At 40.6% G+C, this 17,352-nt stretch overlaps 2 protein-coding genes across 4 annotated transcripts in view; one reads left to right on the top strand and one right to left on the bottom strand.

The window, feature by feature from the left end:
* Nucleotides 1-3,347, bottom strand: part of KLHL36 (kelch like family member 36) — a 98,718-nt gene extending 95,371 nt beyond the window's left edge. For both annotated transcript variants that reach the window (XM_075765922.1, XM_075765923.1), the window contains exon 1: nucleotides 3,265-3,347. The gene's annotated coding sequence lies outside the window, so the exon portion shown is untranslated. The remainder of the gene's footprint in view (nucleotides 1-3,264) is intronic.
* A 56-nt stretch (nucleotides 3,348-3,403) lies between these two features.
* MEAK7 (MTOR associated protein MEAK7) lies at nucleotides 3,404-17,306 on the top strand. 2 transcript variants are annotated; one of them, XM_075766026.1, is made up of 9 exons: nucleotides 3,404-3,525; nucleotides 3,931-4,027; nucleotides 5,261-5,437; nucleotides 8,144-8,374; nucleotides 9,010-9,154; nucleotides 9,754-10,194; nucleotides 11,481-11,599; nucleotides 12,782-12,961; nucleotides 13,999-17,306. In XM_075766026.1, exons 3-9 carry the CDS (start codon nucleotides 5,270-5,272, stop codon nucleotides 14,122-14,124), a joined length of 1,410 nt encoding a protein of 469 aa, XP_075622141.1. In that variant the 5' UTR covers nucleotides 3,404-3,525; nucleotides 3,931-4,027; nucleotides 5,261-5,269; the 3' UTR covers nucleotides 14,125-17,306. The 2 variants fall into 2 exon arrangements, with proteins under 2 accessions (XP_075622141.1, XP_075622140.1); XM_075766025.1 differs by having other exon boundaries at nucleotides 3,404-3,537; nucleotides 13,999-16,114.
* Nucleotides 17,307-17,352: the final 46 nt, after the last annotated feature.

Consider the following 17,352-nt stretch of genomic DNA (forward strand, 5'->3'; position numbering starts at 1 on the left):
GTGAATGCAGCTAATTATAAGCTGTTTGGAACAGAAATCATCTGTATCTCTCTGTCCACATAGTCTTTGGCACAGCAGGGTCCTATTCTCAGCTGGCCTTTAATAAGAACACAGTGAAAGGTATGTATCATACCAAAGGTGATTCAGAACAATTCTCTGCACTACTACCACCAGAGGGTAACAATCTTAACATATGTATACAAGACTGATGAGCAGCAAAATTTCTCTCTGTTCTAACGCAAGATAGGAAAAAAATAAAGACACTAAAAGATAATCTAGGTAAAATGGATATCAACACACAGCTGCTCAGCTCATCATTTACATTCCAGGTTGTTACCTTGCAAGAATTTCCTTTAGCTGAATATTATTAGAATTACCTAGAACTAAAGCCATTTAGATTTTCTATAGTCTTGGCAAACTAAGAAACCCAAACCTACTCCATTTTATGCAAGTCAAAAGTATCTAGTGTTTTAAATAAAATAGTTTGGGGTTTTGTGGGTTTGGTTTTTTCACTCTGCAAAGAAATACACATCTATCATTAGTTCACAAAATTAGCCACAATTGTTTCCAGAACCCTCCTGTGTCTTCTTCCTCTTTTTTATATACCAGTGTATTCTTGAATGTCCTTAAAAGGCTGCTTAGTGTATTCTCTCTTTCTTACTGGCAGAAACAAAGTGACTCGAGACACCTAACTAGCTCAGTCAGAGCATCTGAAAATACACGTGAGGAAGTGCCTAGTCATTTAAAGAGTGCTGCAAACTTACCCTGATGGACCAGGTTTGTAGCTTGACTTCATACACTCCCAGTGCAACAAGGCTACGAAAGGGTGTTATGTTAGCCTGTCACCTGGAAATCCCCCCACGGCAGGAGCATAATCTATGCGATTTAGTGTTAGTATCTTGTGGCTTTAAGAGTGTGTCTACCCTGCAGATTACAGCCTAGTCTTACAGGCAAGTGACAAAACGCCAACCAGTAGCAGCAGGAAGCTCAGTTTAGATTGACCGGCAGGGCAAATAAACCCACAGTTCGTAGAGTCAACGCTGTCGTTACAAATGGGCAAGACTTGAATGGAAGAGGGCAAAGCAGCACACATCTTCTTTGCAAAAGCCTCTGCTTGGAGCTAAGGAAGGCCAGGTACCTTTGAGTAGCTTTTGACTGGTTCTGAGCTCAATAGTTAGAGAAGAGAGGTCATGAAGACGATACTGGTCAGTCAGTCTGCCAGTCTTAGCCGGCTGGCTGGCAGTCAGTCTTAGTGCAAGCTCATTTAGACTGAATCTCTAGTCCTGTATTTCCAGACTGAAAGATATCCTACAGACAGAGCTACAATATGAAACACAACTCTTAAAAATAAAATAATTAAAAAAAAATCATCCGATTGCATGTGAAACAATATGTCCACAGAAATATTAGCCTTTAAAAATAAAGAAGCAAATTAAAGAAGCAAACCTAACTTCAATTCAAAGGCTTTGTTTTTCTTATTCTGTGTTTCATTTTTCTCCTTAGGCATCAACTGAAAAGTCATTAATACTGATATAAACCAAACCATCACAGCAGACTTTTTCCAGGACCTGCTTCTGTAGCCCAAGGAAGGACCTTCACCAGGAATAGATTTTTTTTCTCATGGTCCATATGATGTTTGCACAGTTAATGGGAAAGAGATGCAAATAATTTCTTATAGGAGCTTTTACTTCTGCACACATGCATTCCATAAACGTGGGAATCTCAACAGCTTTCAACAGTGTTGAAGTCACTCGGTGCAGGCTACATAGCTAACTTTCTAAACATACGGTGCCACCGTGTGGACAAATGCATCTCAAGCAGTTTCCAGCTGAGCTTTGCTGAATTTGTGCTCACCATTACATGAACTTCCCATTCATTTCCTCAAGTTTTACTCGCTATATCCTGATCCTGATGATACAAGCTGGTTAACTTCCGTGGCTTTAGTGATGACCATAACAAACCTGAATCAGTAACTAATTGAAACGTGACAGTCTTGGAATTCTTGTCAATGTGTCTCCAATTCTGAAGAAGAATTTTCTGCATTTTTTTAATGAAGTTTTGCATGCTGTCAAGATTGAAAAAAAACCCCCAGAACAAAACCCCCCAAAAACCCCAAAATGGTATTTTTGGAACTTAACTTTTTCAGGATTTTTACTTGGTGCAAAAGAACAAAAAAATGGGAGCTCTGCTGTGGCTAGTATGGATCATTTTCTTTCTTTTGTACATATAAAGGAATATAGATGTTTTCTGTTAAAAGCACACTGATCAAACTATTATTGAAAGTCAAATAGCAAAGCTGTCAACCTGTTCCATGGTACCTGGTTGCAGGAATACAAACAATGCCAGCTTTGTGGGAAGCTACACGTCTTCCCCCTGGCTGGAAGGAGGCTTCACACTGAGCTCTGGCTGCAAACAAACCAACCAGAGTTAGACAAACCACGGACAAACGAGGCCTTGCTGCTATGAAGGCAAAGGCCTTGATATATTACAGGAACCAAACCCTGTGGCTGAAAGTACAAGAGGAGTGCTGCTGAAGTAACATAACTGCGATGGAAAGTTGTTGATCTTAAAGAATGGAGTTCTGGGACCAGTTTTGCAACCACTGAGGCTATAATTTTTCTCATAAGTATTCACATCTGACTGAAGGCATAGCCAATCCCTAAGGGCTGTCCCCGTAACCTTGCGTTTGTCCCTCAGCCCTTGTGCAGCCTTTACCTCTCAGCCTGCAGACTGGCATAATTTTGCCAGCCACAAATGGAAGCGGAACTATTCATTGAGAATTTTTTTATGTTTTCTCCCCACTCCCTATTGCCATGGAAATTCACCAGAGCCTGACTATACACCTTGAAAATGACACATAGGTGTGTGTATCTATATTACACACTGGCACACACCCCTTTTTTCTTCCCAAAAGCCAAGAGCTCTTTCCAGCACACATCAGGGCCAGCAACACCTTCTCCCAGAGACCCTTCTGGGACCTGCCCTGGCACTTTTTAACACCACTCCAGCACCAGGCACCAAGGCACTTTAAATCTTGCTGACAGGGGCCGCTTGGGGTTGTCGGTCTGCCCCTGCTAAAACCGTGAAGTTTCACCTTCTTTTTGAACCACGCTTTAGGGCCGGGGGCTTCAGGGAGGAGAGTCTCCAGAGGGAGAAGGGCCGCGGGCTTCAGGGAGGACAGTCTCCCCAGGGAGAAGGACCGCCTCAAGGAGAAGGGCCACCGCGGCCTCTCTCTGCTCCTCAGCTCGCAGGCCGCCGCCTCACCGTTTCCCACAGCGGACTCCAACGCCGCCCGCCTCCCCCCTTCGCGTCGCGGGGCCGATGGCGCCGGTCCCTCCCCACCGCCCACCTGAGAGGCGGCGCCGGTCCCTCCCCGCCGCTACGGCCCAGCGCCCGCCCCCGCCGCGCTCCGCCCCAGCCGGGCAGCCTGCAGGCGCCGGAGGGCGCTGGCCCCGTTTGCCGGGGAGTGTGTAAAAGTCCACGGGCCGATCCCGGGGGGCGGAAAGGGGTCGAGGGTGTTCGTCGGTAAGCAGAGAGGTGGGCTTGCTGTGCTCCCCTGCCCCGGAGCAGCGATCTCACGCCTATCGCCGGGGTGGGGGGGGTGGACGGATGCCAGGGCTGTTGTCAGCCGGGTGGGGAGGGATGGACTAAGCATATCGGGAAATAAAGCAGCAAAATGGCAAACCGCGAGGCCTTTTGCCCGGCCCTGTACCGATCCCTTCGCGCCGGTGCGGGGAGAAGGGTGCGTCCGCGCCGGGCCTCGGCCCCGCTGCCGGGCCGCTGCTGAGGACAGCCCGGTGCGGCCGGCCCCGTCACGGCGGGAACCTCCCTCGCTTGTGCTTCCCCGGGCTGAGGGAGAGCGCTCACGGACCCCCTTTCATCAGTGGTTCGCTGCTTAAATTAGTAACGTCTTCACGGTTTGTCTTCCAGATTACAGCCGCTGCCATTAACCCTTTGGTGTTTACCCCATGGTCAACATCTTCCTCACAGGGAAACAAGGCTTGTGGGCCTGTACTGCTCAGTGAAGGTAAAGCAGCCCAACCCAGCCTCTTATGTTGTTTATCAAAGTCAGCGACAGTTAATGACAGAAAGATCAGATTAGGCTAAACAAGGAGTCCTTCTGAGGCTGCTCAAGGGCTGTGTGATGAGCTTGTCTACAAAAGAGATTTCTGTGGAACTGGGATTCCCAAACCAAAAGTGAGGTGCCAGAAAGGATGTGGAATTTCTGGGAAGAAAACCACAAAAGGGTGTTTTATTCTGCTTCTCATCTTTTTTTTTATACTGACACCCCAGGAATGTGTCTGCCCTGGGTGGATGGGAAGGCCGTTACAGGGGTGGCTGTCATTACGATCATGGTGGATTTCAGGCCCTACAGTGGCACTGTTAGGTCTGTGCTGTGCTGCTCCAGGGAAAAAGCCAGAGCATGTAGCCCAACAGCACTAAACACACACACCCACACACACCCCCCCCCCCCCCGAATTAGTCTCCATAGTGCAGGTTAATCCTGAGATGGTGAGAGAAATCATAGTTGTACCATTAGATATGTAAAACAAACAAAAAAACCCCAAACCAACACCTTCCCCCCCCCCCCCCCGCCAACGTTAATTCTGTGGGTACCAGCTCTCAATTTATTCACTTCATATGAAGCTGTATGCTTTTGATGGGTTTTGAGTCATCTTACTAAATGTTTTCGTTACTGTGTTTCTCGGCAGCTTTTTGAATGATTTTTGTATTGCGTCCTTAGAAAAAACAGTCATGTCATCTTCATGGTGATGGAGTTTTAGTGCCACATATTATTGGCAGACAGCTTCAGTCCGTTGATGCATCAGAAAGATGTAGCATAATCTGTCATAAATAATCCATAATCAGGCTATTCTCTTCATGTTACTGATGTATTCCAGCTGACAGACTCATGGTCACTTTGTACAAGCTAATTTAATCATTAAATCGTATTGGTTTTTCCATTTGGTAAGACTTGAATGAGGTTTGAATTGGTAGGCAGGGTGGTCTTAGCAAAGAGCTGACGGATTGTCATTTTTTTAAAGCACGGTTACTGTTGACGGATGTTCTTCAAGTTCATTAAGTCTCAGTGATAACAGAGACCAAACAATACTTTTAATAATAGTTTCCTGGAAGGATAGTAACTTGCTTCTCTTCTAAAACTTGTGCTGGTAAGTTAGTCTGTTTGATAAGTCTTTCATGGTCATTGTGATACCTTTCTCTGAATACTGGGTTTTTTTTTTAATGCCTTTTCCTTCAGGTTGAAAAAATGGGAAATGCAGAAAGCAATGCCTATCGGAATCACCTTTCCAGATTTCTTCCTGAGGAGCAGTCTGACATTGATGGAGTATTTGATGCCTTATCAGGATCGAGTGGCTCAGCTGGAGCAAAAAATGGCAAAGCTACAAAGAAAACTGTGACTCTAGCAGCACTACAGGCAAGACAATCTATTATTCTTGATATGTCTGGGATGTAGTGCATTGAACGTAATTCCAGAAGGAAACAAAAGACTTGTAACAACTAGTTACTTTTTAAGGATTGCCTGTCTCAATTTAACAGTTAACGTTTTGGGGCAGGGTGGATAATTACCTTTTTCTTACAGTTTAATGTGAATAGTGACTTTCAGCTTTGTATTTATCTCTTAAATTGCACTGTTGGGTCAATCTGCAGCTTTCCTGATTCTGAAGAGACATATGAAAATATCTTTACAGAAACCTGAAAAATGGGAATAATATTCTTTCACCTGGAGTCTATAGTGTCTGATTATTTACAGGTTTTCTTGAGAAGCTGTCACAAAGTCAGTTTGTATTTCATTATATCTTTCTCCCTCAATTGCATCACCGTCTCTAATCTTTTCACTTGCATTAAAAGCAGAGAATCCAATTTTGCTTGATTAAGCTGTGGCTCCCTGGTTTAACTAATTAACATACATTACATTTTCTGATTAACTTTGCATTCATTTTCTAATCAAGAAGGAAGAGAAAAATGATTTGCTGCATTACTTGATAACTTCAGTTAGGCAGGAACCAAGTGGCCAAATGAATGCAGTATTAAAAGTGCATTTTTATATATGCTACGCAGTTAATGGAATCAAAGTAAAACTCCATGAAAGCAGCAGGGTATTTTAAGGCATTTAGCAACGCATCTGCATACAGACCACCTTTAGCCTTTCTCCAGCCTGGCTGCTTATGAGCTATTACCAGTTTGGAAGAAGTGGTGCTGCTGCCCAGCCTTTCAACCCTAATATGACCAAGAACCTGGTCCTTGGTGTCTGTTATATTTGACTGGGACCTCAAAGAAGTTCTCTTTCTAGCTTTGCCCCTGGGTCAATGTGACATTTGATGAACGTTTGTCTTTTCCCTTTGTGCCTTTTCATTTGCCAACTTAAATTTAAATGTTTTGAAAGACTGCCTGTAGGTGCCTAATACCTTAGCGCAGGGACTTTTGCAATGGCATACCTGCCTTGTAGGTGTCTGTGCTCTTCCCTGAGCTAGATTGATGCGTGGCAGATTTGATCTAGCAACAGCCTGATAACGTTGATGGGGCCCCAAGCATAACCTTAGGTACTCTGCTTAGGCTCAGTGCTTTACTAGAAGGAAACTACGTGGCTTCTGTACCCTAGCAGGCTGTACTGCATAGCTTGGAAAGCAGGTAGAGCAGGTATCTCTAGATACTTTCTTGAAGATGTTTAAGACGAGGATTCTAAACTGTCAGAGGTGTGAGTTTGTTAGATGTTTATTAAAGCTTCGCTTTTTACAGTCCTCCCCCGTGCCCCCACCCCAGGTCTACTCATTGGAATAGCTATAAGCATAACAAAACAGTGCAACAAAGTCAGTGGTGGGTGGGAAAGGGTAGGGAGTAGGTGGGTAATACTGCAGTGTGAAGTAAAAAGCCCTTGAGTGTGGTGTTTTTAATCATGTTCCCTGCTGCATGTCTCACTTCAGGCTCATGTAGCACTTTTAGAAAGCCTCTTAAAGAGGCTGTACTCCCCGTAACCATCCCTCCCTCCATATGAAGTGCTCTAATGTGCAAGACTGTGGCTGTTAATTCTGCTTCTGCTGAAATCAATGGGAGTTTTACCGCTGACATCAACAAAAGCAGGGTAGAGCTTGGCATATTGGATCTCACCCTATATGCACAGCAACAGCCATTAACATCAAATAGGAAAGGCCCTGGTGCCTTCAATAGGAATGGTATTAAGCCAGCAATGGATTGGTAATAGCAGCTCCATTGGGTAGAGCTGGAGTGCTTTTACACAGGTGGAGCTCTATTGATTTCAGAATAGCCCCCTTGCGTATGAAAGTCAAATCAGGTGTTCAACATGTGCTTTGCACAGTGGAGACACTGTAATCATGCCCTAGTGTATGGATGTATTTTAGATGATTTATTTTTAAACTGTGTAATTATCTTGAACACTGTGAAAGTTTCTTGAATCCAGAGTCAGATCTTGCCACAGCGTTGTGATGTGTGATGATATATACCGGTTAGATTTCAATTCAAAGGGCCAGTCATGCAATTTAGATGAATAAGTTTTATTTTCAACTATCTTAACATCAGGGATGCCTTATAAAAGTCAGATAATCTCAGTTTTGTTCCATGCTTGAATTAGATGTTGCTATGCAGAGAGAAACTTCTCAAAATTGTTTCCACGTGTGCATGTAGGGTTAAACACATTGCTTGCATTGTCTTGAGGCCAAAACTGAGATATGGAAAAAACTTTACTTTCTCTTTGGTTTTAAGTATCTGTGAGCTTCCCCTATCAAAAGCAGGTTTAAAACACAGTTTTAAATGTTGGATTGTCAGAGTTTAAAACTTTACAACAGAGTTATCATAAAGAAATCCTTTGCTAATATCCTGTTAACACTTTACAGTGTTGGTTTTTCTAAGTCCATGGCATTTGTAGGAAAACAGTATCACCTTAAATTACTAAATTGTGTTGGAAAGGAGATAGATACTATAAAAACAGATTTATTTTTTTTCCTCTTGGAAAATCAGTCCTTTGACAAAGGTTTGTTGCTGATAGTAGATACTTGGTATTGAAATCCTTCATTCATAACGGTATATCTCAGCACAGATTAGCTGGAAAATATTAGTTATTCTTCATTTTTAAAGTATGTTCTTTGGTTTTTTTTCCTCATTACAGGCATATACACGGGAGCCATTACCAGAGCAAATGACTGTTCGGTTATACAACGGAATGAAAAGTATTGACCTGACTGGGAAATCATCTGGGCTGAGTGAACAGATTGCTAAGGAGCAGTTTGTGATTTTTATGTCAAACCTCTTAAAAGGGAATGCAGATGAGAAGATTACCATAATAATGAGAATGATCTCCAAGACAGAAGGGCCTGTGAAAGGCAAACAAATCCAAGAGGTAAACAGGCAGTTAAATGTGTGGTGGGGGAACAGGAAGAGAACAGGTTATATGGGATGACCGTTTCAGCTGTGGGCTTTTCCATGCTGACTCACCTACTTTGAGAACCAAGGTTTGGATTTTACAGAGCGCATTGACTGTTTTGCCTTATGGTTCACAGGCTCGCTCTGAAGGGTGCAGAGACTGGCTATATGTAAGAGCCAGTGAGGGTTGTGGTGTGGCTGGTGCTTCTGGAAACTGAGCAAAATACTTTCTAGAGCTTTAGTAGCAGGACAGATGTGTGAATCAAATACATAGCTTGCAAGGTGGAAGAGTGGGAGCTCACAAAACAGTAATTCACTAGCAGCTCCTACCATTGCAAAATTTGGACCTTCCCTCTCTCTTTCATGCCGTATTTTATGGAGATGTTTTGTGAAATAACATTTACAAAATGTCTTGAAAAAAGATGCTTTTCAAGATTTACAACACTGAAATAACACCTCTGTTATTTCTGACTCTTCATGAGAAAAGATATTTCTGCCATTGGGATTACAGCTTCAGTACTACTTGACTTTATTTTCAGAAAGTAAGTCCTTTGAAGCTCTTGGCAATTTTATTTAAGAAATGCCAAAATGGTGATGTTTTAACCTTTTAAGTTCACAGAGGATCTGATCATGTCTGTAGTCCATGTACTGAGCTACAGGAACGAACTGAAAGGCTGGAATTGGGAGAATACTAGGGATTCTGCAAGTGGAGTAAAGGCTCTGGCTTCTCAGCTGCTATCAGAATTGAAGCTTGCAGGTAAGCAGAACTGATGTAGTGTGGCACAGAACTCATGTAATCGCTGATCTCACAAGAATTTTTCTCTTCAGGTCATGTCTTTGAATTTAAATGGTGAGACCAGCATTTCAAACCTAGCACTTTGCAAATGACTTGGGAATTTTATTTATTTTACCATCTTTCTCCCCTAAATTCAGGAGAGCTTTTGTTTGAAGTCCCAGTTTCAGTGGACATCTATTTGTCATGGAATATGTCTATTTTACAAATACCTGACTTGCAGGTGACGAGCGTTTAGATGCATGTGCATATATTTATGACTGTGTCCTTTTACAAAGCACAGGTTTATCTTTGCACTGTTGTTATACCAGATTTTGCTGTCTTGCAGAGAACTTCTCAGAAGTTGTAACTAGGAGTCCGTGTTTCTTAATGTGACAGTCCAGCCAATGGATGTCACAGGAAAATGTTTCTCAGTTCTGTGGGTGCATCTGCTTAATGTAGTTGACACTGTACTGTATGGCTTTATCTCCATTAAAATAATTGAGTATTGTGTTTACTCTTAAAAGTCAATGGAATATTTTTCCAGACTGGGAGACTTACTAGTGTTCCTGTGTCTTATTTAGATGGGACAAAACCTGTGGGTCCTCAGCTGATGGAGACAAATTTTGATCAAAGTGTCATTGAGGATTGGGTGTACCGAGTTCCACAGATCTCAATTTTCCTCAGTGTTGTTATCAGGCAAGGCCTCCATGTTCTGCATTCTCTCCCAGACCAAACCAAAGACATACTCAACCTGGTTCCAGGCTGCAAAGGCATCAAAGGAAGAGGACTTGTCAGTCTCTTTGACATCCCATCCATCATATACATCAACTCCCATCTGCCTGCAGAGCTGCAGCACAAGTGGCACCTTTTATTTTCTTCTCGACTTCACGGAGAAAGCTTTTCACAGTTATGCGGGCATATAGTGAACAAAGGTCCTTGCATAGTGATCTTAAAGGACTTAGATGGTTATATCTTTGGTGGGTTTGCATCTCACTCCTGGGAGGTGAAGCCACAGTTTCAAGGTAAAACTCACTTTTCTTTTTCTACTATTTCATGTCTCTGGTAAACATTGCCTATTCTGTACAGGTACAAGAATCCTGTCCACTTAATGGATACTACCATTTTACTTTCATGAAATGCGGTATTTCTTGTACTTCCAAGTGTATTCTCCTGTGGCAAAAATAACACTACTTTTTTAAAAATATAAAATACATGCTAAGTTATTCCTGCTTTGTACCCAGTCAGGCATATTACTGATTAATGTTTGTAGTTTGCCTGTTATTCGATAAGACTTTTAAAATTGCAGGACTTCTTGGTCATGGAACATGTTTTCTTTTCAGTGAAATCTATCACCCCCTGTAGCTGCACAGGTTGAAAATGAAATGAAAATCAAGGAAATACAGCATCTCATGAATTAGAGTTTGAATAAGATGTCCAGCAGATGGCAATCTTCCATCTCAGAACAGCTGAGCCAAACACCAGGTTAAGCCTCCTGTTGCCATTTGTGCTCTTTGTTTCCCTTTTAAAATCCAGCAGCAAAAGGGTCTTTTGGACAAGCTAAAGTTTTTGTTCCCCTGAAAACTTTGGGGAGAAGAGAGTGGTTTTTGGTAACTTGTTGGAGAGAACTTATATGATGGCTTTCTGAAAAAAAAAAAATTAGAGACTCTGGATAATCTGTCCTGCTAGGAATCCTCACTTTTGCTACAGTAAAAACTCAATTCCTATACTTAATTAGTATTTGATAATTACCACTTCAGTCAGTTAATGTAATATTATGTTACATTGATCACCCAACACTTTCCTTGTATGTTTTCCTGATAGAGTAACACATGTACGGTACTAAACAATCACACCACAGGTCCCTCTGAATACCTAACTGGCCATAATGAAAATCGTACTCTAAATCATTGACCCTAAACTTATCTGTATAGCTATATAGTCAGAACTAAGGGTGTCTGCACTCATATCAGTTTGTACAGGTCTAGCGGTTGGCCAGTTTTAGATGCTACAATGCAAGCCTGTGATAGGTGTATCCTGACATGGTAATGTGATGTACTGATCATGCCTCTGACTCTGCCCTTGGTCACAGCCATAGAATCACATTGATTTCTGTGACCCTGTACTGAGAATAACTGAGAATAAACAATAGGTCTAGATCTTGATTAGAGATAGGTATTGGCTGTCTGAGATTTGCAGCTGCTGTCTTTGATCTATTCAGCTGCACTTCTTCAATATTTTTTTCCTATCCTATTTGTAGGCAATTATTGTTTGGGTAGTTGTCTGACCTCAGATGCTTTTCTGTTTACAGGTGACAACAGATGCTTTCTGTTTTCTGTTTTCCCCTCTCTTGCTGTATACACATACACAGGGTATAATGACCACTATATGTATTTGAACCATGGCCAACAAACAATGCCAAATGGACTTGTGAGTATTAAGAAATGACAATTTGTAAATTAGATTCGTGGCTGGTGCTCGGAAGCATTTCATATTTTTTGCTTCTGTTACTGTGAGCAAATTTATTTCACTTGTTATTCTCTGAGGAAGTTTTCATCCCTTCTTTGTGCTATTTGTGCCACACTTTTGGTAGGAGGATTTTTTTTTTTTCTTTTTGCGTTTAAGCATCAGTGTAAAGTCTGAACTATGGATAACAATGAAGAACTGCTTACAGTGCTGATTGATAGAGTCTATACTTTTCTTCATAGTTGATTTGTATATTGAAGTACTTAATCAACTAAGATGGAATTTATCGGTGTCTGACCCCAGGAGGTAGCCTTTATGTAGGTTAGATTTATGGAGGTTCTGGGAGGAAATCTTTCTGCCAAGTTTGGTTATCATGCAAGCCCTTCTAGCAGTTGTCCCTGTTGTCTGGAAGAACTGACTGCATCTATCCACATCATTGCAGCAGCACGAGCTAGCTGATCCATGTAACTGAGAACTAGCTGTTCTCACTGCCACCCTAACTGCTTTTTGAATTACGGAAGGCTGAGAAAGCCCAACAGAATTAGAGTACAAGAGTTGCACAGGTAGGCTGCTTCTGTGTAATTACAGTGGCAGAAGCTCCTTTTAGTCAAGCCCATGAATGAGCTTTACAGATGCAGAGGAGCTTCTACAGAGCTACAACACATTGCCTGTTTTGAAAAGTGCTTTACAGTTTTGTGGCGTTATGTGCCCATAACTTTGGGAATTGCAGCAGTCTGGAGTAAATTTGCTTTAAGGAAAGCAAACAACATGAGATTACGTTATTTGTTTCTGTAGATACTTTTCTAAACAGAAGAGATGAAGAAAACCCAAGCACTTTCACCCTATTTAAGATGGAACTGTTAGTCAATAAACAAAAGCCAGTGAGCTAAATTTCTGGAACAATATGCAGCTGCAGTGCTTGCAGATACTGGTATTCTGTAAAGCGTAGAGGGAGGGCAGTATCACTCAGGTATTAGTCTTCAGGAATACTGGATTTGAGTACAGAAGCCCAGAATATCCTTTTTCATCTACCCATAGAATTGTGGCATAAATACTGAAAACAGCGATTTATACTCTAGGTTTCATAGCTTACCCAGTCTGTTTTACACGCACAGCAAGTGTTCAGTGTGCTGCTTTGGTTCACAGGGTATGGGTGGACAACATGACTACTTTGGACTCTGGATAGACAGTGACTATGGGAAGGGACACAGTAAAGCAAAACCTCGATGTACCACCTACCACAGTCCCCAGCTGTCAGCTAAAGAGGATTTTACACTGGATGCCATGGAAGTTTGGGCAGTGGGAGACCTCCCTGAAAATGCAGGGGTAGGTGAACCTGTGAAATTGTGTCCTGACTGGAAAAGGAAATACAAATACAAAACTTGCAGTTTTCTGTTTAAACACTTTGTCTCCATTGTCTCTTTAACTGGCCCTGTGATGCCATATATTTTGTAGCAAGTAAATGACAAAACAGTAGTGGAATTATTGAGGGTGCCAACAAGAAATAACATCAGGAGTCATGAAATGATGGAGTCAGAAGAGCTGTACTTTATATTGAATTTCAAAAGGCCTTTCTGATACTGAGGAATGGTCTCCAGGAGGAACATCCCTGGAAGAGTTCAGTAAAACCCAGTGTTTGTAAAACACAAAGGAAACACAAAGGAAGCTCACAAGTAAAGCCTAGTCTAAAGTTCATATTCTTTATGAACTATTTCCTTATCAGTAACTTTAAATTTACTATTGTTTTACAGTAAACTTATGTGAATAGATTTATGCTAGTCTTTCTGCACCTGGTTCATTTCTGGGAATGAGCAGGAGACCTCTTGCCTGTCTCCTCTGTCCCTGTAATTTATTCTCTTTCTAAACTGTCTGAACAACTTAGTATTGTGGGGGGTTTTTTTGGTTTTGTTTTAAATTTTATTTCTTTACATAATAAATTCATGTGCCCTGTCTGTTCACTCGATGCATAGCTCTAAATAGAAACAGAACAAATTGCTTACAAAAAATGTTGAATTGTTCTTGAATCTCTTATTTAAAAAAAGAAAGTTCACATCTGAACTTCAAACTGAGGTCAGGTTAACCAGGATGTTCTGGCTGGCTCATAACCTGAATAAACTTGAAATAGTTCACTGTCATCTTGGGAAAAGTTTATGACTATTTTGTGTAACTGCAGCAATAAACATCATTTGATGTATCCCAGTGAATCATAAACGCCTTACTTGGAAAGCATATGTGCTTCATTGTGACAAGCTTGCACACCAAATTACTTGTGGACTTTTGAGTATCTCTCTCTCTCTAGTAGCCTGATAGTGATTCATTCATAATGACATTTTAAACTGACTATGTTTTATTTTGTTTTGAAGACAAAAGGTAAGAAGAGTATCCTGGATATAGATCCTGAGGCTCAGGCCTTATTAGAAATGACTGGAAAAAGTCGTCAGAGCGAAGGTCTACGAGAACCTGTTGAAGAGGATGATGATGATAACTAAAAGAATCACAGTAACATGGAAAACTTTTTTTTATGCTCCTGAATGTTAATGTTCCTTAGACAGGATATTTTTTCCTCATTTTTTTCCCTTACATTTACCTAATTATCTGTGACGAAGCTTAAGCCTCGTACTTGTGCAATATTTAGGTCCAATACAATATACAACCTGAAGAGTTTGGTTTAGGGAGGACATAAAATTTAACTAGGTAATTAATCATTACACATCTCGTAAGTTCTAGCTCAAAATGAATTTGCTAGCATTCCTGATAGATCCTGTCTGCAAACAGAACTACAAACAAAAGAAGTTGTTATTGACAGTATTGCTAACTGACTTGGAGAATTCATATATATTTATATAAAGACTATTCAAGACATTGATTAAGGCTCTTATACCTCGACTACACATGTTTATTTGCATGGAATGAAATTAGTCAGCAAAGCTTGCAAATTGTAATGATGTCTTGCATTGGTGAACATAGAATAGACCACATGATGCATATGAAGGATGCTATTAATTTGCATTGCTCCAGTTAAAGCATTAAATTTCATGTTTTCTAAGCCAGATTTTCAACAAGTGACTTTATATGGGCTGTAAGATGTCCAGAATGCTACGTATACAGCATCCAGTTTTATAATACTACACTACACCTTAGTGCATTTCACTTAAGATATTTCTGCAGAAATTTGCCTATTGCTTTTTAAACTTAGTAGAACAGAGCCATTGGGATTTATTCAGCCATATTTATCCTAAGAATGGGCCATACCTCCAGCAGAAATTCTCTAGGGAAGATACCTTCTTTTAGTAGCCTCACTTGAGAATGGAGTAAAAGATCAGGCTGTAAAAAGGATTAAGTAAGAAGCATCCACAGTTAACTGGGAATAGTATCTGCAGACACCTTGCAAAAAACATAAAAAAAAAAAAAAAGTCAGGGTTACATCTCTAACATGTTTAGAGAAGACTGCTGTACACTTTAGTTCCACACAATCATTACTGTATTATAGAAAAAATTGCCTGTAATGTGAAATGTAACTAGTCAGTTGGGGTTTTTGCTCTCTTTTGTTGGCTGTTTGCCAGTCAACACCAGTTTTGTCAGGTCTCTTGTACCCAGGGCTTTTTCTACTTGAATCTGTTCACATCTATCAGTAATTATTAGTTTAACCTTGCTAGTTCTATGTCTAATTAACTTGTCAAAAATGACCCTAATTTCTACCAGGGACTGTTATTTCTAACTCAGCAAATTGTGTTTTGTTATTAGTATTGTCAGTCCTTCTCCTAAGGAGAAGGACTGTATCAAATCCCCTTTCTCCCAGCATGAGTTCATCTTCCATGCAGCTTAGAGTAAAAAAAGTGCTGTAACAGTTTACAAAGTTACTATGATTCCTGATCATGTGGCCTTCCTTCAAATTCTTTCCCTTCAGGTTTTCTTGTATGTGGTCTTTTTGTTGTTGGGTTTTTTTCTTGGTGTTTTTTTTTTTTCCACCCAATGTTTTTCCTAGGGAGCCATATTTAAATATTCCAAGTAATCCACACTTGTGCCTTAAAGTAGATCCTTTTTTTCACATTTTAGTAATCAATATGAATTTAGCCTTGAAAGGAAAATGTGAAGAAATCACTCCAGCCAGACATCCTAGAGCTCAACTGTGCATTTTGTATGCTACCTGAACTAATAATTGGGGCATATATGCTCTGTTCCAGTACAGAGTATGCTGTGCAAGGCCTGAGCTAATGTCCTTTTATCTTGTGTCTGCTTAACTAGATAGTCTCCCAAGTTTGCAACACACAGAAAAAAAATGTAAGCATTAAAACAATTACACTGATATTTTTGTATAGTTTTCTTCTCTATATTTTAATAAGAATTTTAAGTGGTACAAAGTATGGAGTGCTATATAGACAGTGAGTTAAGTACATGATGCTCTCTGTAAGCGCAGTCATGCTGGCTTTTGTTTTAACATTCTCAAACTGCCACCATAAGTCTCGAAGGCATTCTTCACTTAGTATGCTTAGTCAGTGCCTATGTGGAGTAGATGATGGAAGACATGAGACATAGTTGAATTTCTGCAGTTACACATAAAATAAGTAGCTAGACTTTCTTTTCCTTCCGTTACAAGGCAGAGACTTTGAGAACTGAAACCGTTTGCAAGGGTTTTTAAAAAAACATAATGAGCAGACACCTTTGCAGACTATATCTGAGGAGGGTGAATTACACAATGCTACTCTTCATCAGAAATATTTCAGTGGCCAGGTTTTGTTTGATTTAAAATAAGTGTCAGTATAGCTAGTTCTTTCTAGGCTTGAATCCAAAATGTAATCCTGTTTAAATATCATCTTGTGAAGATCAGCATAGCATTTTGACCTCTGAAATTGTGCTTTATGATAAGTTTGTATCTGGCACTCTTTATCTTCACTTTGAAGTGAAGGTCTTAAGCTGAGGCAGGAAGAGAACTGACACTATGGCACTTTTACCAAATGCATCAGTGAAGCATTACTTACTAGGAAATTACTGGTCCAACCAGCAGATGGGATTATTCAAAAGTGTTCTTTAAATGTAAAAAATTGGCTTGGAAGAGGCTCAATTTTTTTTTTCCTGAACCTGATGATTAAGCAATCTATACTTCATGCATCTAAAAATGTTCAGAAAGTGTTTGTCAGCAGTGACCTTAGCTATGATCTAAACATCTCTCAGTCACTTTTATGCAGCTGTTGATCCAACTGCTTAACATCCCTGCTATCTGAGTCATCTTTATTCTCATGTGCTTGTGAAAGCGAGTCCCTTCCCCATTAAATCCATCCACTACTGTGCATCTGAGCAGATCAGCCTTCTCCTTTGCTCCTATTAGTCACATAGATACCAAAAAATTCACTGCAGTGTTTGGCAAAAGCTGACAGCCCCGAGGTGGCACTTTAACTCTTTATTCCTTGTTTGACATCTCGCCACAGTTTCCTTGAGAGTCTTGCTGAATCAAGGCTAGGTAGCTGGGAATCTAGAAATACTATAGATTGACTGTAGGAAAAGAAGTGCTAGTAAAGGCAGATCTTTGCTATCCTTCTAATTTAATAGAAAAGGACGGGTCTAAATCAAGAGTCTCATTCAGATACTTGTCAGTAACATTTTAAAATGTAGATTTTATTAATAAAAGTAATTTTGATTTAAATAAATAAAATTTCAGTTTATGCACAATAGATTTTTCTGTACAGGTGTGAAACTGTGTTGTTTTATCTGGGACTATC

This window comes from Balearica regulorum, chromosome 13 (assembly GCF_011004875.1).
Source record: "Balearica regulorum gibbericeps isolate bBalReg1 chromosome 13, bBalReg1.pri, whole genome shotgun sequence".
Taxonomy (NCBI): Eukaryota; Metazoa; Chordata; class Aves; order Gruiformes; family Gruidae; genus Balearica; species Balearica regulorum.

Coding starts and splice junctions, on each gene's coding strand:
- MEAK7 (XM_075766026.1), top strand. CDS start 5,270: ATGGGAAATGCAGAAAGCAATGCCTATCGGAATCACCTTTCCAGATTT. Junction 8,375..9,009: donor AAGGCAAACAAATCCAAGAG/GTAAACAGGCAG, acceptor TAACCTTTTAAG/TTCACAGAGGATCTGATCAT. Junction 9,155..9,753: donor ATCAGAATTGAAGCTTGCAG/GTAAGCAGAACT, acceptor TGTCTTATTTAG/ATGGGACAAAACCTGTGGGT.